The sequence below is a fragment of the Thamnophis sirtalis genome, unplaced genomic scaffold (genome assembly GCF_051295495.1).
Source record: "Thamnophis sirtalis isolate CommonGarterSnake01/CBP01778 unplaced genomic scaffold, rThaSir2_p1.2 scaffold_6, whole genome shotgun sequence".
In the NCBI taxonomy this organism is placed as follows: Eukaryota; Metazoa; Chordata; class Lepidosauria; order Squamata; family Natricidae; genus Thamnophis; species Thamnophis sirtalis.
The window spans coordinates 63,304,002-63,327,243 of NW_028261386.1; the positions used below are offsets into that span (position 1 = coordinate 63,304,002).

Below are 23,242 nucleotides of genomic sequence, written 5' to 3' on the forward strand. Positions count from 1 at the left end.
ACCTTTGCACATGCGCAAAATGGAAAGCAGTCGCTGAGCTCCGCCAGACTCGAAAAACATTTTACGCGTGCGCGCACAGGCTTGGCTCCTCCCTCGGAGGTAAGAAGGAAAGAGGCATGGAAGGAAGATCGGAAGCTTCTCTTACGTAGAGGACGTTGGATTGTAAGTGTCAGTGGTAATTGCTGCTTGCATGTTCCATCCCAAGAGAAAAGTAGAGCAATGCCCCGCAGCGTGGTTTTTTGCGCGGAAACTTAGCATCTCTACATTGACGGCACCCATAGAAAGTCCGGGTTTGACCTGAAGTTAGAACGAAGAGTTTATTTGCCTCTGAATCAGGAGGAAGGGCTGATTTCGGAGAGCAAATGGCAGTTCTCCGTAGCAGCAAATGTGTTTTGGATGGACTAACCTCGTGTTCTTCCAACTTGGCAATTTTTAAGATGTGTGGATTTCAGATCCCAGAATCCCCCACCCAGCAAGCTGATCAATTCAAATACCTGTTCGCACAGCAGTCATATATGATTTCATCCCACTGTCAGTATAATAAAATGGAAGTAATCATCAACAAAGACCTTGGCAAGTCTTTGGCAAGCAAATTTCGGTGAAGAATGTTAGCTTTTATATTTATACTTTTAATCTTTAATAGATTTGTATCCTGCTTTGGGGGGGTGTACTTAGTGCACTTAAATTACACATCAAAGATCAGATCTGACTGCTCTTCCCAAGAATGTTTTTTTAGCAGTCTTAACTTTACCTTTTAAAGCAGTAAGATACTTTTATAGTATAGTTGTCCCAAAAATTTAAAGGGCATTAACCTTAGCGCTCTTCAATGCACTTCCCACAACAATTTGGGGGGCCAATACAAAAAAAAAACACCATGACTTGAGATTATGCCCTTGTGGATAAGGAGCCATTGAAATTATAGCTAATGTCCAGCTATATAGGACACCTCACCTAATAAAATACTGGGAAATATTGATCTCTTTTATGTACAACTACTGTTATCAGATCAGCATGAAGCAATTTCTCTTAATGTGGCCAGATTTTGTTATATGGTATGCAAAATTAAGCAGACTTTAACTGCCCACTGATAATTCATCACTAATTGTAATTTATTATCTTTTATTTTTTAATTATTGTTGCTTTTAATGCTTTTATTTGTGATATTGGTCTGTGGCCATAATAAAAATTGATTATCTTGCCTTTTCTTCAGAATCTGAAGGTAGGACACAAGCATCCCCTCATCTCATTTTTTTCCACAAATAGCTGAGAAAGTCATGCCCAAGTCAGTCATTATATGTGACTGAGCGTTGACAAGAATGTGATCTCCCCAATGGCACTCGGTGCATTAACTCTACATTGCACTACGCTTAGAATTCAGGTCAGGTCAGATTCATTTCAAAATTTAACCGCAAGAGTGCATTTTGCAGACTAAGGGCTATTTCAAAACCACAGGATTAATTCAACTAACACTTGAATAGTTATTATAATACTCAAATTAGTTGTCTTTAATGATTTCACTGCTCACTTGAAAATCTTTGCTTACATCAACTATACATTCTTATATTGCCTTTTGTCTTTTAAAGCAGGGGTCCCCAGTCTCCTGGCCATGGCCCAGTACCAAACCACGGTCTATTTGGAACCAGACCATGCGGGAGGCAGCCCAGGGTGCATGCCTGTGCGCAACCCCATTCCTACATGTAGCGGGCTGGCATCCATGCACGTACAGCTGTACTTGACTCGAGCTGCATATGTATGCACGCTGGCTCACCGCTCACAAGTTAAAAAGTGTACGCATGTGCACATTGGCATGGCCTGGTTCCCTCTCCCCCATACACACAGCTGGGCCACCAAGTTCCAAATGTTGGGGACCACTGCTTTAAACTAGTCCCTTTCTTTTGGGAACTCAATTCCATGCATTTTTTTTTATTTCCTTAGCCCATTTGCTCATCCTTTATACATATTTTGTGATTTTATCAGTCAGATATATTGCAAAATAAATGTATTACCATTGCATTTATCACTCATGTTAGTAGCAATAGCAATAGCAGTTAGACTTATATACCGCTTCATAGGGCTTTCAGCCCTCTCTAAGCGGTTTACAGAGTCAGCATATTGCCCCCACAGTCTGGGTCCTCATTTCACCCACCTCGGAAGGATGGAAGGCTGAGTCAACCTTGAGCTGGTGAGATTAGAACTGCTGAACTGCAGATAACAGTCAGCTGAAGTGGCCAGCAGTACTGCACCCTAACCACTGCGGCACCTCGGCTCACCTCCTTTCATCATACATTGCCTCTTATTGCACTTAATGATGAAAACTGGACACATTCACATAATCTGGAACATTTCTTAGATATTTACACATAACGTATTAACAAAGACGCATTCTTAAGTGATCGAACTATCTTCTAAACATTCCATTCTTGTTGTGCCTGTTGAGTGAATGTTGGAAGTAAACTATATTTGATTCAAAATAAAAATCATTGGAATATCCAGTACCTCAGCAGTGATTTAACAAACTTGAGATCTATTAACAAACTGTGAGATATGTATCTGAAAAAACATACATCTTAGTTCTGTCCCTTTCAGCTTCTTTGTGTAAAGTTGTTTCATTTCTTGTTCTTCAGTTACTACTGAAATGTTGTCACCACTGATCCCTATTCACTTTTATCACTAGGACTTGGGATTGGCTGAAAAATGAATCCCCAATCTTCCATCAGGTTCTTCAAAAAAATTCTAATTTTGGAAATTATTGGAGTTCTGGGGGCATATACTTTGTATTACAAAATGAACTCGAGTGAAGGTAAGAATCTGATGCAACTTTATGTGAAGTAACTTCATTGATGTGGGCAGTCATATCTGAAATGGGAAAAATATTTTGGCTCTAGTGTTGGTACACTTACTGTCACACCATAAGGAAGCCATGTAGTATTTTTCTGGGTGTCCCTGGTATTATTGAGCAAGACCAGGAAAAGGTGTGGCTTCTTGAAGGCTGTGATGATATAGTAAGTATGCTTGTGCTAGATCTACAATGGGAAAACACCTTTTTTACACATCCTCACTTATCAAATAATCTGACTTAGTTCATAAATATTGTAATCTTCATAGAGCAGCAACTGGTCCACATTTCCTGCACTTTCACTATCATTCACTATCATTAGATTTGCTTATGTGCCATTAAGGGCATTTTCAACTAACCACTGTATAGATATGTCCGTGATGATCTGTCTATAACCTTTTTTTTTCATGTCTCCCAATGACACTCGTTGCTACTGTAACTGAGTCTGCTAGTCTTCTCTTCCTTCCGGCTTTCCCAGCATACTATTGTCTTTGAAGTGTGATGACCAGAGCTGTAACCACATTTCAGATATGATCAAACTACAGATTTGTATTACTTATTTTTATGTTATTTTCCTGTTCCTTTTTCTTTTGCCTTTATTCATAAGGAGATGCTTTTGTGAATCTATTCGCTATTTCCAAAATCCTTGAAAGCAAAGTTCCCTAATCTTTCCAGCTTTGCAGACCAGTGACGGGTACGGGAAAATAATTATGTGCAAGTGACTGGCAAATGCCCCCATCACTAGTGCAAGTGGGGATCCGTGCACACACTTGCCTGCTTCCACAGCCCGGTCCCAAATGGCTCACAGCCCAATAGTGGGCCACAGCTCAGGGATGGGGGACCCTTGCTTTAAAGCAGTGGTAGTCAACCTGCTCCCTACTGCCCACTAGTGGGAGTTCCAGCTTTCATGGTGGGCGGTAGGGGTTTTGTCCGATACTGAAGCATTTTCCTTTTTTTTAATTTAATTAATTTTTTTAAAAAAAATGTCATAGCATTATTTAAAAACATTTTCATTAGGTTTTCATAAAATCACCATTACTGTGGTTAGAAAATTTTACTACTAACAGAGATACAAAAGTGGGCGGTTGGTATTAAAAGGTTGATTACCCCTGCTCTAAAGGAGTCAGCATTAGCTTAGATCCATCTAGCATATTTGCAATTAATATTATTATTTTTCTAAATGTCCATAACTTTATACTTGTTTAGACTAAACTGTATTTTAATGCTCATTGTTCCAGGAGATTTTAAAGGTCTTCATTATTTCATTTTGTTTTAATCAAAAAAATTGCATCAACAAGCTTATTCATTGCTAGTCTTTAAACTTTATGAATGCATTAAATATTGCTAATCCCAGTGTAGATCGTTGGGAATCTCACTGTAACATTGAGGCCTTTATTCTTACTCCTTCCATTTTTTAAATTAATGAAACATGAGATTTTTATTTTATTTCACAATATCTGAGTTTCCCATTAATTCTTTGGATATTAACTTCATTCAAAGTTTTGAAAATATAAGGTGACATTTTGCTCTGCCTCTTTTATAAACTACCATTTCATATTTAGTGAATTGTGAAAGATTAGGATAATGTAAAAAAAAGTATATGCTGTACTACTACTGTATTAAAGTCTGCTGTAGTACTTTGTAACTAATAGAAATTCCTTTTGCTCCAGATTTCAGACATAAAATGAAGCGAAGGTGGCCATCTGTTTTGGAAGGTATGTTTGGTTAATAATTATCGAGTGCAATTCTTTCTGTCCATGAAACAAGCCATTTTTAAAAAATATAGTTGTTTGGTACAGATAACATTCTGCAGGACTTCCCTCTGAAAATTAGAATAAAAATATACCCAAAAACATATCTTCAAAATTCCTTTTTAATTCAACGAAGTTTTAGGCATTTTTTATTTATTTTCACAGTATATTACAAGAGTAATGAGTGGGCTGGTATTTATGGGCTCAAAGAGATGGATGAAGAGAAATGGCTTACAAAAAAACCCTAAAAGTAAGTAGAAACAATTTGGTAGCAGTTAATATCAAAAGAATTTACATTTATTTTTTTCGCTTGTATTTTTGTTTGTTTTTCAGTGGTTTATGCCTGAACTTCTTTTTCTGCCTGATGATACTTTTCACATCTTTATTGTGAATCCACTTGTCGCGTTCTGCCTCCCACTTGAGCTGCTTGAGATCTAAAAGAGGAAGACAGTGAATAAATTAGATAAATCAATGGAATAAGTACATTCTTTAAACTTCAAAGGAGTGTTTTCTATTTGGATGCAAAGTATTTGTAACAGAAGATATTCAAAAGATTAAACCATGAACACTCTTGTTGCATTTTTTCATTAAAAAAGCATGTAAAAGGTATTTTAAAAGGCTCCATTTTTTGTTTTCTTTGTTTTTCAGCAGACTCTTCAATCTTATTACTGCGCATTTTAACATATTTTGTGCCTTTTCATAACATACCTAAAGTAAGTAGCTCAGAATATTTAAAAAAACATAATAGAGGTCTCAGCAGTTATGCTTTGGGGCAATTGCTTTTTCATGTGAATAATTTTTTGAAGTAAACTTTTCACATTCCATCCCTATATAGAAATACTACAGACTGAATATAGGTTTGACCTTATTTTGGAAGCTAAAGAAATCTAGCCAAGGCTCCCAGTGGAATAAAGAGCAGGATACAATCCTTATATATTTCTATATATGTTTAATCTAACCAGCACTTCTAAAGAAGTATTTTATATGCTAAGTAAAAGATTAAGCATAATAAAGAATCAGGCATAAAAGGACTGGCAGTAGCAGGTTTATTAAAATTCCAATTAACATGATAAATGGAAGCCTCTCAACAGCAGAATGCTTAAAAGCCTTTTCACAAAAGTTATCTTTTTTTTTAGAAAAGTTATATGGCTGCCCACTCACTTTCAGCGACTCTAGGCAGCTTACAAAAAATAAAAACTCAATATATAAAGAATAAAAATAAGTCCACACCTGCCCCCTGGCGACAACAAGCAATGAAATAAGAATATAAGTGACAAAAGACACTACCAAGCAGTTTAACAACTATATTAAGTACTTCCATGCACTTTCCTTAATCCTAATAAACACTATAGGGATGGCTCTGATCAGTAGGAAAATTTACAGTAGGTACACCCTGTTGAGGTGGGATGTCAAAGATGTTCATATACAAGTTACTTACTTGCATTATCTTTGTTGGCCATTGCATTCATTCCAATATTGTCGAACTTGGACCCAATATTTTCATCAAGCAAGTGACCAAACTTTAAAAGAAATGCAACACAATTAGATCTCTGAATGCCTTCAAATTAAACACCATTTAACAGATACTAAAATCAATATACTTACCTCTTCTGCAGCAGCAGCAGCACCAGTATCTTTGAGTTTTCTTTTTCTCTTTTTTGGCCCTTAAAGAAAAAGAGTGTTCACCAATTGCTTCTGTGCAGTTTTACATAAAGCAAGAATTCATTGTTATTAGTATAACAAAGTAGTTGCCAAAGAATCAGCTGAAGCTAGAGAGAACTAGAAAAATCCACATATCTGAATTGGATAGAAATATTGTACAATGAACAGTTCTAGTTTCTTAACTCAGCAACATCTTCATTTACAGAACCTACCACTTTCCTACCTTTGGAAGGAATAAATTTAATAATAGACTAAACATTTCCATGTTTCTCCCTCACTGAAATTCTTACTTTTTATAAAGTTGATGTTACACCAGCTACTCCTCTGATATAAAAACTAGATTGATTGGTAAATTGTTTTATAATGAAATTAGAAACAACATTCATTTTAACAAAATGAATGTGGGGTTCAATGAAATTATATTACAGTGCAAAAATGTGGAGTTACTTTCATTTGAATAAATAAATTTAAATCCCTTATTTTAAACCTTCCAAATGTCACTAATATATATCCCTGGTGCAGTCTAAAACGGCTTATGATTGTGCACTGGAAAGAAAATAATTCTGATAACTTATGCTAATCCCTTGGTATTTTGACAGAAACATGAATTTCTCATGCTTCTTATTTGTCAAGTCTTAAAAGTATTACTTTTACCTATATTATCTTTAACTGATCCAGCAAAATCCATTTCTTTTTTTCTTTTGCCATTCTTACTGCCAGGTGTGATTCCAGTGTCATTATTTTCATCTGTTAACAAAAAGAAAAGCTAGTAAAACTTGTATTACATAATAAAATTGAAAATTACAGCATGAAATTTTGATGTCCATTTGGAAACACTTGCATACTACAAATATTGAAACAAGATTTCAGATCTCTGATTAACTACAAGGATTTCTACAGCATAACTTTTAAAAGTGGAACAATTTATTTGTATGGTTTAACTGTTTTAGCAAGAGTAAAAAGTTTTAGGATTATGGGAACCATTGTTTACCTGAAGTGTTATCATCATCTGACACATCCATGAAAGTCCCTCCCTCTTCATCAATATCTTCCCCAAAGTCTTCATCCATACTACCCAGAGAGACTTCCTCATCATCCAGGTCCTCAAAATTGTCTTCCTCAGAGTCTTCTGATTCTGTTTCGTCATTTGAATTTTTCTTCTTTTTCTTTTTGACTTTTATATTACTAAAAATGATGGAAATAAACTTATATACACTTTTTCTCACAATTCTTATCTTCCTTTTTAAATAGAACTTTGTGGATTAGATACTTGGAGAAAGAGTGTATCTTATTTATGATTGTGGTGCTTTATTTTGAGGTAGCCCAGCTTATGTTCTCTGTATCTCTCCCAGTGTTTTTGACTAGAACAGTATACAATTGCGTTAATACGTAACTTTATGAATGCTAATCAAATTAGAATTTATGACCTGCATTTAATCAGATAACTCAATTAAGGAATTTACTGGTAATGCTTCCTTACACTGTAAGAAATTCTGAAGAACCACAGCCATTAATGCTACATTACTTTATATTGGACAAATTGGTCAACCTTTATGCAATAGGAAAAAGATAAAAAAATCTGCATCAGAAATAGTAGTATCTAAAACCAAGAGTGATATTTCAACACCCATAATTATTTACTTATATCCTGCCTTTGTTGTTTTCTTAAATAGCTCAAGGCAGTGAATATACCTAATTCTTCCTCTTCCTATTTTCCCTACAACAACCCTGTGAGGTGAGTTGGATTGAGAGAATGACTGGCTTAAAGTCACCCAGCCTGCTGCTACAACTCTGATCCAAAGCTGGAGTACTTGATAAAAGAAACTTTTCACTGGGAACTAGCTATAAATGTGCACAAATATAGACATACAGTATAGGATGTACTATAAATGTGGTTTGATGCAGATACTTTCACAAAATGACATAATGGTTAAATTTGATCTCCTAAATCTCTTTATATAATTCAAGAATGCTGATCAGCTTTCCATCCCAAATCCCTGTTCTCCTGTAACGCTAACATTTCATAGCATGTGAAACTTGAACCAATGGGAACAAAAGCACACACTGAAGCATCATTGGCTCTCCCAGTTTCTGTCTTCTTGGCCAGTAAGAAAAAAGTGCTCTAAACTATTCAATAAAGAAAACACTAAACTGCAAATATATTGGAGGGGGAAGGGAGATGATACAACCAAAAATGATCCATTGCTTATTTGACTGGGTTTCCATTTGATTATTTTCATTTAATAGGGCTTGAAATAGAAAGCATATAGAAAAAAGTTGACACAAAGTTTTATTTCATAATGAATGCCGGGAAAGTAAACACTCCGTGTCAACTGTTTCTTATATACTCCTTATTTCAAGCACAAGCACTTTATATCACTCTCTGTATTTCTAGATGAAAAAGGAATTCTAATCTACATCAAATTATGGCAAAAAATAACTCAAAACGGGATTAGTTTATTTCCATACACACTATCAAAATTATTTTCATATAAGGAAGAGAAGTACATTTTAATATGTAGATCTGAGCAATTTACACTGAGATTTCTCCTGAATCTCAAGGACAAGCTGACCGAGGACATAAGACATACACTTCAGAAATCAAATATTAGTTTCAAAAACATTTTATCCTTTCTAAACAAAACAATTAAAAAACTGCAAAAGGTTAAGAAAAGTTTTTGATATTACATCAGGTAAATCACTTTGGTGTGTTCAGATCTTTCTAAAGTACAGATAATTCTCAGAGGTGTCTCATTTTTGCTCAAACCAAAACCCTGCAAAATAACTAAAAGAAAACAAGCATGCTCTATGGTTATGTTTTGCATAAAATTACATCAATTTCACAGTAATTTGTATGATTGCTAATAGTATTTCAAATGTGAAGAGTTATTCTAAATCCCATTCAGTGATACAATATTAACCGGGGGGGGGGGGGGTGTTCAGAAAAGTTCTGAGCCATCAATGCACTATATACTGAACAATCAGTTCTTAATGCTAGTTTAAATCAGTTATTAATGTTATCTAGAATCTTTAGAATTTATATAGAATTTAAAAAACCTTACCCCGCAAAATTAAGATCATTCTCAATGTTCCCAAAATAATTGTCTTGTTCAAATGAATCTGAAAGAAATTAGGTTCAGAAGTACAATATTGTAATGTCAAAGTTAAAATATTTAAAATTTTAAAGTTCAGTTTATTATAATTCATTGTAGAGAATCACAGAAGGAAAATAGCAGCTAGCAAAACATGAATTAAACCCTAAAAGAAAATATTAGTAGTTAACTTAAAGTAACTTAATTCTCTTTAGTATAGGTGGGAAAGAAATGAAAGCATTTTCAGGATTTTAAGACTGACGTCAAATAGTAACTGTCACATTCAAAGGAAATCAAATGTTCTGTGTATCATTTATGATTACTTACAAGGACGAATAGAACAATATGCATAGCCTTACCTAATGCTTTTTCAAATTCTTCATCATCCACATCTTCTATACTTTCATCATCCCCCACAGGCTTCCTTTTTTCTTTGTCCAAGTCTAATTTTTTATAAAATCTGAGAATCAAAAGAATATTGTACATGTCCACATAAAACTAGTTTATTGTGATATGTCTAATCTGTTAAAGTAATACAAACACGGTTCAGGATTTTACTTTTATAAACACTATGTCATTTTAAAGTCATTACAGGTAGTCCTCAGATTACAATGGCGATGGGGACCAGGATCGTCATTGCTAAGCAATGCAATCATAACCCCAATACATGCAGGTCATTAAGCAGGAAGAGGCAACTTGCCACCTTCCCTGGTAGCTTCCTCATTGACCTTGCTTATGAGAAGACAGCAGGGAAGGTTGCAAATAGTGGTTACATGACTGTGGCTCCCCGACACCATAATCATGACCCAAGCATTCAGATCCTAATCACATGACCATGGGCATGGGATTCCTGAAATGGCTGGAACTTTGAAGACTAGTCATCCATTATTATTTTTTGGTGCTACCTTAACAGTAGTTTTGATTTATGAGAAAAGCAAATATATTTATTAAATGGTTGTATCATATATTTGGATTCCATTATACATCACTTAGAAACTTTTAGGCTTTTTTAGGCCAACTGTGAAAGCATTTCTTCCAATTAACAAAGAAAATTTTGCCATATACTGCTTTGAGATAAAAAATAGAACCCTTCAACAATCCCCAGTAATATAGTATGACAAATATGTAAAATTATTTTGACCTATTTCTGTTTTATGAATTGAGTATTACCGTATTTTTTGGAGTATAAGATGCACCTTTTTGCCTCAAAAAAGAGGCTGAAAATCTGGGTGCGTCTTATACATTGAATACATTTTTTGTCTCCCGAAGCCCCACCCCTTCACCAAAATGGCCATGCATACCCTTATGGAGGCTTTCAGAGAGCTCCTGGAGGCTGCGGAGAGCAGAAATGAGCAATAAATGGAACGATTCCCGCCCCCCGCACCCAACCCCCAGCAGTACTTTATAAGCCTCCATAAGACTATGCATGCAATTTTTATGACAAAAAATGGGCCTGTTTTCGCAAAAAGCGGGGCATTTTTTGCTCGTTTTTGGTTCCCTCCCCCAGGAGCACTCTGCAAGCCCCCTCCAACACTCTTCATATCTTTTTTTTAAAAAGGGAGGTTTGCAGAGTGCAAAAACTTTTTTTCCCCTTTTGAAAAGCTCTTTAACTGATTGATGAGAATTACATTGATCAAGTGCTGTGCCAGCAGAAAGAAAGTCTTAGGTACTACAGATTGTCAGCAATTTCCTTCTTCAGCACATGGATAAATACACCTGGAAACATACCTACCTACCTACTCTCTCTCTGTCTCTCTCACTCTACCTATACTGTATTTCTTTCTCCCCGCCCTCTATCTACCTATGTGCCTACCTACTCTCTCCCTTCCTATCTACTCTATTTCTCTCTCTATCCCTCTACCTACCAACCTACCTACTCTCGCTCTCCCTATCTACTGTATTTCTCTCTGAATTTCTCTCTCTGTCCCTCTACCTACCTACCTACACCCTTTCTCTCTCCCTACCTACCTACTGTATTTCTATATCTATCTTTCTCTCTCTCTCTCTCTCTCCCTTTATTTACCTACCAAACTACTCTCTCCCTATCTACCTACCGTATTTCTCTCTTTCTCTCCCTCTCTATCTCTCTATCTACCTACCTACTTTTTTTTTAATTTGCCTCTTCAAAACCTTGGTGAGTCTTATACTCCGGTGCATCTTATACTCCGAAAAATACAGTAGATGCCATCAAATCAGTGTCAACTGTGAGTGTCCACATGGGTAATTTTCTCCATGACAATCTGTCCCTAACCTGATTCATCAGGTCTTCCAACAATGCACCCATTGCCAGTGTGAATGAGTCCATCCACCTTGCTGCATTCTCTTTTCTTCCATCATTCCCAGCAACAAACTTTCTCCAGAAAGCAAAGTGTTCACCTAATGTGTTCCAAGCAAGATCATTTGAGCCTGGTCATTTCTGCTTCAAGTGAAAAGTCTGGATTTATTTGTTCACTGATCTATTACAATTTCCAGCCAGTCATTTCTATTTATTTGCTATTGTTTACCTTTCCTACTCTCTTGTGTACTGTTAGTTCCTTAATATTGATTTTGATTGACGTAAGTGATTCAACAGGCTTCATTTTGCTAGGCATCCTACTGGGAGTCAATTGACACAGATGCAAATAGCTAGAGACAGTCTTTGAAGGAGCCATGAAAGTTTTCCAGACAACATAGCTGATTTAATGCTTCAAGGAGGATGCTAATCTGGTGCTAGCACTCTTGTTGAAGCGATTCTTTTGAATACATTGCAAAATACTATGTCCTAAGATGTTATCAAGGCAAGATTTTTTGTGAGGGCTTGGCTCTCTACTTTTAAATAGCAGAATATCAGGGCTGAAAAATCAATAGCAAGATTTCCCAAAACAGCTACTGAAACTGATGATGATCGAATAGAGCAGTGATGGCGAACCTATGACACGCGTGTCAGTGCTGACACGCGTAGCCATTTGGGGTGACACGCACAGGATTTCATGCGATTCATCCTCGGCTCCTGCACGGCCGCCGAGGATGAAAGAATCTGTGCTGGAGGAACGGGGGGGGGGGTGGGACGTGTGATTTCCCCCGCCCACACTCACTTACTGTATCGCCGCCGCCCCTTTCTGAGCGCAGGGGCTGCTGGTAAGGCGTGCATGCCATGCGCACACACGTCATCAGCGCGGCAAGGGAGGACCCGCAGGAGAGGAGCGCGGGAACAGTGCGCGCCTCTCTCCAGTCAGGCCGGCACAGAGAGTCTACTCCTGGGACTGTCGGTTACGACCGCACCACAGCAGGGAACAGCGGAGTGCCAACGGGAACTGTGAGCGCCATTAGCAGCAACTATAAATTGCGCAAAATTATGTTTTTGTCGAAGTGACACACAACGCGAGTTATGCTTGATTTTTTGCCGATTTTTGACACACCACGCCAAAAAGGTTGCCCATCACTGGAATAGAGAGAAGCTATTGCATTTTATTATGTATCCTTTCTCCTTTAGTTTTTAAAAGCCCTCGACATTAATTTTCCCCTCTCGACAATCCCCTCCCTATTCTATATAATTGTATTAATTATGAGATTTGCACAAGCACTGCTGTAATAAAAACTCTAAAGATAATATGCACTTGTAAGAAGAAGAAAAAACCCTCCCCACACCCAGTCAAGGATAAAAGAATAACTGGTATACCAAGTATAATTTTAAAAAATATGTAATTACCTGTGGAAAAATACTTCGTCTACAGGTATTTTGCTTTCATCTTGTGAAAGGAATTCTTTACTATTCACTAGAAATAGAAATATTAAATATGTCATATAGATTGCTCTTACACTGATTAATGCTGCTAGCTCCATATAAAAATAGATTTATATAAACAACAGAAACCTATTAACACATTAAATTCTTAATAATATAAGGCTGACAAGAAGCAACAACTCTGGAACTTGGGACATTTAAGACCAGATGCATAAGTTTCCTATTTCCTATCCTAAATTTACTGAATAAGAGATGTGACTACAATGATTTCTTTCCATTTGGATTCCAAAGCACAACACAATTTGAAATTACCAATATCATTTCAAAGTATTTTAAATAAATTAATTTGATTCAAAAGCTTTAACGAAAAGAAGTGTTATAACATGGAGAATTCAATTATTTAGATTCATTGGGAATTGCATCCATCTAATGTCCCTCTGCTGCTGGAGGGATTCGTTGATGAAGTACCAGCATCCCAGGAGAATAAAGAAAATGATGATTTAGATGATTTATACTACAGTTTATTTATCTTCTTACAATCCTCCAAACTTTTTAGATCTTTTTCCCTTTAAAAAGCATTCATTATCACAATGCTACTGAAAATGCCCTATTTACAAAATTCCAAGGCAAGTTAAAAAAAACTCCTTCTGAATTAAAATTATATAGGTATGTCTGGTGTGTATACTGTACTCAAATTCTTAAGGGAAAAGTAGAGAGACAAATCTTCCCTATTCCTCCTCTTGTATCCAGTTCTAATCGCTACTCTAAATTCATGAGAATGAAGCTGGACAAAAAGATATCAGTTCTTGGAATTAGAAAGATATATAATATTTCAACAATTCTTCAGACTAGCTGCCAATTTGAAATTTTACTCAAAGCAAACACCAATACCAGATATACCAATATCTGATATACCAATATCAGAACAAATACATTCATTATATAATATATTTAAGAAAGTTTACATTCCTTGTTTAAACCATTTAGTCAGAAAAATGTAATTGTGTGGTAACCTCCAGTCCGTGGACCAACACCTATCTATGGCATGCTAGCAACCGGGCCACACAAACAAGCAAAGCCCCATTTGCAGGATGCAGGCAGCATACAAAACCACATCCCTTCCAGCCTGCAGAAAAATCTCTTGCCACACAACCAGTCCCTGGTGCCCAAAAGGTTGGGGCTTTCTCTGCCTAAGGAGAAATGCCCCCCTCCCCCAAAAAAACTATTTTTAATTATATCAGAAAATTGAGTATCTCCTACATTTGCATTCATGAAAATATCTTCGATCCAATGGAAACCTCTAGGAATGGAAGAAACAAATGTGATTGCTAATTATCTCCTTTATCCCTAAGACCATTGAATGCGATCCAGTCCAAATTTTCTTTAGAGAACTGAGGAAAACTCCAGAAAAATGTAGTTAGTATTTTGGGAGCTGCAGGAGAAATAGCAGAAAACTTCCCTTGTATAATAGGCAATTCTGTTCATAGGACCCTCTGATTCAGGAGACTTCAGTGAATGATATTCAATGAACATAACACATTTTATAGCTTCTATTGAAACTGTTGGATATTACATCAGTGTTATAATAATGACAGGAAATTACTAGTGATAATCTTTAGAATTGCAAGGTATTTTACCTGCCAGGTTTCGCACATCATTCATGGACTGTTTCTTCTTTGGCTGCATTACCACACTACTAGTATTCTCTGCAAAAATAAGTTAAGAGATCAAACAAACTTATAAGTTGCTCATGTTAACTTTAATCTTTGATGCTTTACTAAAATAAAGGCTTCATACCTTTGCCTTTGTGAGCTTTGGGATTTCTATAAACAAAACGATCCAAAAACCTCATTAATGTGAAATCCTGTAGCGGATCACCTGAATATTCAATGTAATTACCCTGCATCAGAGAGAGAGAGAAAAAATCACATTTATAGTTAGCATCAAGAAATATGCCAGTGGAAATTTTAATTTTAACGTTAATGCTATTTTTGTTTTTATAATTATTTTATACATGTTCTATTTTTTATTATTATACCCTACCCAGTCACTTCCTGTGACATGGGGAGCCATATAAATGTGATTAGCTACACAAGTCTTATCTACTTAAAGTGAACTACTTACAGGAAGAATTGCTAGGCTATGACACTGATTACTTAAACTGTTGGGGGAAATTGTAATTCTGTATAATCTGGATCAAAACAGTATATCCAGTTGCTTAAAGAATAAACAAGATAGTAATAACTCTTCCTATTCTACTCAGTAGACTTGAAAATACCAAACAAATAGAATCAATCAGTTTATCTTGTTGAAATGAAAATCAAGTATCTGCATCTTGAAATACGTTGACAAAGTCTATGTCTAAACGATGTCTATGTTTAATATAATCAATTGGCAAGATGGCCACATTAAACTAAACTGATAGGTAAATTACACCATTTGCTTTTTGCTTCCTTTCTGTGTTTTGGGATGGGAGAACCTTTCTCTAAAATTCATAGACAAAATGTAAAGGAAAATAAGAAATTCAACTAACCTCTAGAATTCTTTTTGCAAAAACAGCCACAGATGGATGGAAGTGTTCTGAAAGCTAGAAAGACCAAAGTTTTATGTTCAATACTTTAAGATGCTGAAATCTCTGTTAAGACTACAAAGAGTTATTCAACAAGTCAAGAGGGAAAAATAATTGCACAGTACAAACATTTAGTACCGTAATTTCTTTGGTATAATACATTTTTTAATACTAAAGTTCTACAAATACTCAAACCTGCATATCTAAAACTGAATGAAATACAGGAAAGAGAAAGATTAGCATTTCCGTTCCTTCTAATACCACACCTGAGTGACTATTCATCTTGTGTCCTCTAAACAGTACCTTCCTGAGTTCCCAAAAATGTATTTATAGTTTGCTAAGTATAAATATGTAATTGAATAATTATCCTCACTGTCCTAAGATAGGAAATCACATTTTATTATTTCATTTAATTGTGCAATTCTACTTTTGTCTTTCCATTTGGATCTTAAGACAGAGCATTCCTCATTTCAACTTCACAAGCTCCCTGTGAAGGAGATTAGGGTAAGAAACATGACTTATCCAAGACATTGAAAGTAAGGAGGAATTTGAGTCTGTGTACTCTGTAACTAATGGTGTAGAAAGTGGGAAACCATTTTTGGCTCAGACACTCACTTATTTTGTGCTTTGCCTGGGAAAGCAGCATGAGGTATAGCTAATGATATCATCAACAGGTGGAACAGAATGACTATCAAATGACTGAAGCAGCATAGATGAATTGGTGTATGTGTATGTGTGTGTAACTGTACTATATAATGATCACATTCGGCAGATTTCTCCTCTGATTTTTCATACTTGAAAATTTGTACCTTCTTCAGTTCCCAAAAGCTTGTTCTATCAGCTTCACAGTAGGAAGGGTTTCGGGATAATGGGTCATAGCTACCGGTGCCTTTGCCACCTGTTAAAGAATAGATTTTTATTACTTTCCAAAATAATTAACAGAAATACCTAATTAACAGAACGGAGCAAGAAATAGACTTTTTTGCAATAAACAACTTCCCCAACTTAGCTATTGTGTATTTTATGTCCTGGAGCCAAAGCTCATGTGGTTTACATGGCAAAAGATAGTGAAGAGCAGCATGGCAAACTAATGGCTTCTACTATTCCAAGTACAGTTTTTAATAATATGATAGTAGAAAGAGAATGAGCTATTTTAGATAAAGCAGGAATCCAAGTGATCAAGAAATTAAGAATTCTTCTTGGAAGAATTTGACTCTTAGCCCAACAAAATTCCTATTACTTCAATTCCCATTCTGTAGTCTTATTTTAAAAAAAATATTGGGAAAATTAATGACCTATCCACTTTAGTATTCATCTTTCTGCTGACTCTCTTAACTCTTTCATATGACATAGCTAGCTTTGAATAATGTTCCTCAAATTAAATCCTGAAAATTTTAAAACAATCTGCTAAAACTTCAAACCCTATTATAATGATTGTTGAACAAACAGATTTTCAAAACATTTTTACCTGATAGATTCTGGTGATGTATCCAAGATGCCTCTGAAGCCTGGTTATGGGGTTTTGTAGACTGTTCCATATCCTCATTTTGTATCTGTTTGTCTGCATCTACCAGGTTTTCTTCTTGTTCTTCAAGATCATGAAAATGTTCTTCATCATCTGATTCCTATAGAAAGAATCAGTTTTAAGCAAGAATGGTCAATATAGAAAACAAGATAGCTCTTAGAACAGGGGTCCCTAGCCCCTGGTCCTGCAAACCAGGCCACACAAGCAGCAGGCAAGCACACAAAGCTCCATTTGCACGAGCAGCAAGTGTGCACGCAAAACCATCTCCCCCCCTCCCCCCCCCAGCCTCCATTGCTGGTTTATGGTTCCGGAAAGATTTGGGACCACTGTTTTAAAAGATAAGCAAGCAGATGCAGTTTGATATTAACTTGCAAAAATCACAGAAATAGTTTCAATAGTTCATAAACGTAGACAGAAAGCTGCTTCAAAACAGCAAAAAACAGTTTGAAGAGTAAACTGTGAAAGCAAAAGCAAATGTCAGAAGCTTACATAAGGCACATCGGTGAATAGAATTTATATTTCATTACATTTTAATAGTCTTATCTCCAATCTTAATTGGAGTAGTCTTTACTGTTAAACATGTGTAAAATTACAGAGTTAAATATCTACATCTTCAGAATCGAATCTGAATCCCAGAATTGTTTTTGTATGGTATTTATTTTAAACTTATTTTGTATGGTACTTATTTTAAACTTATTTTAAATTTTGTGGTCCACAAAATTACATTTAGGGTTTTAAAACAATGCAATAGCACATTAACTAATAAAACCTAATGGAAACCCAAGTATCAACAAGAATGAAACTCTTTTTTTCCTAAAATGTAATTATTTTGGGGGACAGCTTAATTGGACCTAACACAATTATACATTTTAAAACTGATTGTGTCTCATATACCATTTCTTTGACAAAACAACCTTTAAATCATAACCTTTATTTCAAGGGAGTGTTTTTGGAGGAAAAATTCAAGTCAACCTTGACTCCTACTGCAAGTCCATGCATTTTTCTACAGAGTGTTTTGAAAGTGATTTGCTCTGTTTCATTCCTAGGGCCCAAGGCTATCCAACTGACTTTCACACCTAAGGTAGCTATTATGGTCCAACTTCAATACCTTAACCACTAGAACAAACTGAATTTCGAGACAGTTCACAAATACTTAAAATTATTCTGCAATGATTTCATTTAGAAATTCAGTATATGATCTCCAGCATAGGGTCTGATATTTATTTTGGTCTTGAAAATAAAACATAATTATAAATTACACCCAATTATTGATGGGTTGTGGTGGCACAGTACTGCAGGCTACTTCTACTGACTCCCAGCTAACTGCAATTTGGCAGTTTGAATCTCACCAGGCTCAAGGTTCACTCAGCTGTCCATTCTTCCAAAGTCGGTAAAATGAGGACCCAGACTGTTGATGGAAATATGCTGACATTGTAAACCACTTAAACAGGGTTGTAAAGTACTATGAAGTGGTATATAAGTCTAGGTGCTATTGTTATTTTTCAACTATTACAACTCAGTGGGAAAGATATTATTCCTCAGATCCATCTGACTTTAATTATACACAATACACCACTAATAGTTGGTGCTCTCAACTAAAGGATCATTGGTAAATAAGCATCTGCAAACAGTCTAAGCAATTTAAAAAATGAAGTCAGTAGATAAAGTAGGCTAAAAAAAAACATGCAACCGGAACATATCATACCACATGATCCTGCAGCTGTACCCATAAGCCTGGTTTTATTTTCAGAAGTTCAGACACAAGATACAGAGCCCCACAGGCAAATGGTGGCATTTGTCCACAAGTGACTTGAAGTAATCGTTTCACAAAAGCTTTAACTCGTCGCAATACTGTGTCAGCCTTCAAAGATTTGTAGACAAGGTTGAGAAACATGGATGGTTTGGCACATAATGCTACTCCAGGATCTAGCAACTTCCTGCAAAAAATATTCACATTAGATCATTGCAGATATTTTCTTATGTATCTCCACTACATGCTTAACAAGACAACCTAGAGAGTTTTACAGAAGCTAACTATACTATGGTACTCAACTTATTCATTTAGTCACCAAATTTACAAAACCAAACACAAAACTGCACAATATTTGATTTTATGCACATGCCTGTTGGATATAAGGGGACAGAAGGACCAAAAGGAGGACACATCCTTTTGTTGGATCTTTGGTAGCACTATGCTATGATTATTTGCATTCAATTAAATTTAAGGATAAATGTGTTACAGTTAAAAGCATGTTTAAATATGTGTTTACAAATTAAAAAATGAACAATCCTAATACAACAACTTGTTTATGAAATGGTTTTTAAAAATCATCAAGCCTTCATGAAGAATTTCATACTCATTGCAATTTCAGGTTTACATTATCACTAAACTGTGAATTTTAAATGGCAGAAGAAATTCTGGTTACAATAAGAGTTCTTGTTTCAACCATCAGAATTTCAGAAGGAAGATTTAAAAAATTACTAAAAGCATAAAAAATGGGGACATGGGGGCGGGGGGGACATGGCTAAAAGCAGAGCTGGCAAACATTGTGGAACGAAGAACCAGAGTAGATCAGTTCATCAGAATTCCTCTCTGGACAAGAGAACTTGAGATTGTTCACCATACAGCTGCTCCTCGTGAGGAGACTGCAAGACAGCAGTCTCCATTGGGATTAGAACTCTCGAGACAGCAACATCTCCATCTTGCTCAAGCCACAGTCAGTGCCTTTAGAGACACTGCAGGTTCGCATATCTTCTTTTCTAATTACTTTCAAACATGGCTTATTAAATACTTCTCAGATATTAGGAACTTTTGGACTGACATATGAAAAGAAATCAAGTTCTAGGATATTATTTGAACTCAGTTAAAAATAAAAGGAATATAAAGTTGGCTTAATTTTATCAGGGTTAAAATAGATATATTATCTCTTGATATCCTTTAATGGATTTTCATAATTAGAACTGCAATGTGGTAGCTTTAAGGAGTTGGTAATAGATAAGAGATGGGATGTGGGAAGAAGAGATCATTTGTTGTATTTTAAGAGAAGTGATAAATTACTAAAATCATGTATAGTTGTGATGAAGTGGGATATCATTTCTTTTCAATTTCTTTTTTCTTTACTGTACTTGTTTTTCTGCATTTTCCATTCTTTCGTTTAATCCTTTTAAGTTTATATTTTTATCTTTGTAATTGTAATTTTTAATTAAAGTATTATTTAAAAACCATTAAAAACCAAATAGTTTATACATGCATGAACTCTCCCAAAAGACAGGTTACCTATCCACTGTTATTAGTAGATGTGAGTGATTAGTTGGTATGGAGAGGTGATTGAAATGCAATGTGTATAATATCACAATTTAAAGATATATTTAAAATATGTAATTATTGAGAAAACAATATTTGACAAATCAAAAATATGCATGGCACTTACTTATATAAGGCTATGTAATATCGGTCAGAGATAGTCTGATTAGAATCCATCACTTGAAACAGCAACATCAAGGCCTGTATGCTAGTATTGAAGTTCACAATGTGTAAAACTTTAAACAAGGTATCCATTTGGTCTTTTATTTTTTCACTGCTTGTCTGAGCATAAGGATATGCTCGATTCACTCCAGTCAGTAGAGCACTAAGCATTTTAGACCCAACATCCTTCTTCTTGATGCAAGATTGGAAAAAACAAAAGTAGAGTGTTGTGAGTTTATTAGCCAGTTCACTTTCTTCATGGCTAAGAACTATCTGGTTCAAAAAGCAAACTGCATAGTATTGTGCTTTGGGACTAATGTTTGATCTGTAGAGAAGCCTCTCCACTTCATTACACACTACTCCTTTCATATTGGGATGCTTATGAAGCAAAGTCTCAAGAAGATAAGATGCTTTAGTGGCTACTTTGTTCTGAGGATCTCCCAGTTTATTGACCAACTGAACAAGGAAAGCCTTTTCTTGCTCTACTTTATTACAGAGCAATTCATGGGCTGTGGATAGTGCACGGCCCTTTGTTGCTATCAAGGGATCATGAGTCAGTGATTCTAACACTTGCACAAACTCAGCAACCCAGTGCTTCAGGTGATGCTCAAAATACCACAATATTAGACGCCTGTCTCTTGAATCCCTGTTGCCACTTGAAAGCTTCTCCAGATTGTCAAAAGGATGTTGAGAGAAAGTGTGCAGTTTCCGAGTATCTGGCAAGAGATGAGACATGAGAAGTTCTTTGAAAGTATCCAATGCCATTAAGCTCTGCCTTCTGCTGCCTTTCTTTTTGATCATATTAACCAGGATCTCTATAAATTGAAGTGAGTGAACAGGAGCATCTTGGATAAGAAGAGTCATGGCAGCCATTCTATCAACAAGTGTTCCTGATGATACCATTGTCTTCATCCATGCAGATGATGATCCTTTCTGCAAATTTGTGTTGTTTTTGTACAGGTTTATTTCCTGTTCATAAAGTTTTTCAGCCAAGGCTTTGCATCTGGATACAAGAAATTGATTTTGAGTTTCAGCAGAAAATTCATTAGTATACTCCAGGTCATACCATTTCCCCCCTGGTTTTATCAGCAATACCTGTCGCACATGAAACTGAAAAGCTTCTTCTTCCTTTGCTTTCTTTGTTTTCAGCACCGGTGTACTGTTTTCATTGCTAATGGGGACTGGCTTTTTCACTTTATCTTTAGCAGTAGTCAACTGAGCGTTGATTTTGTTTTCTTTTTTTTCTTTTTCTTTTTTTCCTGCCGTAATTACATTTACTCTTTTTTGATTGGCATTTTCACTTGTGGGAGATTTTTTCTTTAGTTCTGTTGCTGCTTCCTTCTCGTCTTCTTCTTCCAGGAACTTTTTTGAATATTTGCTCACACCTAGTGAATTTATAAATGCCTCTAATTCACCTTGATTTAAATCATCAATTGCTCCTTTTTTGCCACCATCCACAAGCTCTTCTGATTCATTCAAAGCAGCAAGCATAATATACTCTTGCTGTATAAAATGAAATCAAGAAGCTAATATTAGTGTCTTTAATTTACAACTGATAATCAGGTGATAAGCAGTTAAATCGAACAGGGAAATTACAAGATATATTGCAAGTAACCCAAAACAAAGAAACCTTGGAAATTTGTTAAAATCAGAACAGTGGAATATTAAAGTTTCCTGTATCTAATTTATAAGACTGACAGAAAGACAATGTTTTGCTTTTAGGTTAGGATTTTAATAAACAGTCACAAATATGCTAAGAGAAATGTTATATTTTGCATTTGGGGTGTGTTTAACATTAACAGCTCAACCAAGTGTCCTGAGCTTTTGCCACTGACAAAAAAGAAAAGCATAGGTAATCTGTTCCCAAATTGTTCAATCTAAAACCATGGTAACTATATTTTCAAGATTTTTGCAAGCATCATCATCTGTTAAAGTTTATCATTTAAATGCACTTCTGTGCCAGAGATACTGGCTGTATTTGGCAAAATCCTGCTTGCTATCTAGTTTCACAAGGTATTCTCAGTGGCCAACCAGATGCTGAACAAAAATGCCATAATTTTGGCATTTGGGGAATGTGGGTTTGTTTTCTCCACACATCTGGAGGCCAGCAATCTGAGAAATGCCCGGACACCAAGGACTTTATCTTGATCAGACATGTCACGGGGGGAAGTGGAGATACAACACTCAACCAACTCTTAGAATAAATAAGAAACACCCCCCCCCAATGTTAATTCAATGTTCTGCCAAGGATTTCAGCTTCCCTCCTAAACACGTGCTTTCACAATACTCCGGTCCTTACTGCTTTAGGGATTGTCTCTTACTTTAGTCCCTCCGAGGCGCAGCACCTCCTCCAGCGTAAATTCACTTTCATCCTCGGCCCCATCGTCGCTATCTATCTCCTCACTCTCCGGCGGCGCCATCTTCCCGGACAGACCACGCACGCAGAGCGATTCCCCTCGTTTCCGGGAAAGAGGGCGGAGCCACCTCTCAAGAAAAAGGACTTGGAAGATAGGGAGCAAATAAGCGAACTACAATGAAGCATCTCTGGCTTCTTACAACATATCGGGGGGCGAGGGAGGCCTCGTGTTTGCCTAAGAATGTGTGTAGGAGGACCGTA

The 23,242-nt window shown here is 36.1% G+C and overlaps 2 protein-coding genes across 3 annotated transcripts; one reads left to right on the forward strand and one right to left on the reverse strand.

The window, feature by feature from the left end:
- The first annotated feature begins 33 nt into the window (after positions 1 to 33).
- On the forward strand, positions 34 to 5,196 carry CEBPZOS (CEBPZ opposite strand). Of its 2 annotated transcripts, XM_087717985.1 has the most exons (5): positions 34 to 162; positions 2,675 to 2,800; positions 4,507 to 4,551; positions 4,753 to 4,837; positions 4,921 to 5,196. In XM_087717985.1, the coding sequence occupies exons 2-4, from the start codon at positions 2,695 to 2,697 to the stop codon at positions 4,833 to 4,835; spliced, it is 234 nt and encodes a 77-aa protein (XP_087574111.1). In that variant the 5' UTR covers positions 34 to 162; positions 2,675 to 2,694; the 3' UTR covers positions 4,836 to 4,837; positions 4,921 to 5,196. The 2 variants fall into 2 exon arrangements, with proteins under 2 accessions (XP_087574111.1, XP_013927214.1); XM_014071739.2 differs by having other exon boundaries at positions 4,753 to 5,196.
- CEBPZ (CCAAT enhancer binding protein zeta) lies at positions 4,696 to 23,093 on the reverse strand. The gene is made up of 16 exons (XM_014071696.2): positions 22,947 to 23,093; positions 20,591 to 22,128; positions 18,865 to 19,096; positions 17,103 to 17,259; positions 16,444 to 16,532; positions 15,599 to 15,652; positions 14,863 to 14,965; positions 14,703 to 14,771; positions 13,030 to 13,096; positions 9,701 to 9,801; positions 9,312 to 9,369; positions 7,241 to 7,434; positions 6,904 to 6,996; positions 6,193 to 6,251; positions 6,026 to 6,107; positions 4,696 to 5,021 (listed from the first exon to the last, which is right to left on the reverse strand). The coding sequence occupies exons 1-16, from the start codon at positions 23,043 to 23,045 to the stop codon at positions 4,885 to 4,887; spliced, it is 3,132 nt and encodes a 1,043-aa protein (XP_013927171.2). The 5' UTR covers positions 23,046 to 23,093; the 3' UTR covers positions 4,696 to 4,884.
- Positions 23,094 to 23,242: the final 149 nt, after the last annotated feature.

Excerpts from the sequence above, each read along its gene's own strand:
- CEBPZOS (XM_014071739.2), top strand. The coding sequence starts at position 2,695 with ATGAATCCCCAATCTTCCATCAGGTTCTTCAAAAAAATTCTAATTTTG. Across the intron at positions 2,801-4,506 it reads CAAAATGAACTCGAGTGAAG|ATTTCAGACATAAAATGAAG; the intron begins GTAAGAATCTGA and ends CTTTTGCTCCAG. Across the intron at positions 4,552-4,752 it reads GTGGCCATCTGTTTTGGAAG|TATATTACAAGAGTAATGAG; the intron begins GTATGTTTGGTT and ends TTATTTTCACAG.
- CEBPZ (XM_014071696.2), bottom strand. The coding sequence starts at position 23,045 with ATGGCGCCGCCGGAGAGTGAGGAGATAGATAGCGACGATGGGGCCGAG. Across the intron at positions 19,097-20,590 it reads TATTACATAGCCTTATATAA|GAAGTTGCTAGATCCTGGAG; the intron begins GTAAGTGCCATG and ends TATTTTTTGCAG. Across the intron at positions 16,533-17,102 it reads ACATCACCAGAATCTATCAG|GTGGCAAAGGCACCGGTAGC; the intron begins GTAAAAATGTTT and ends ATTCTTTAACAG.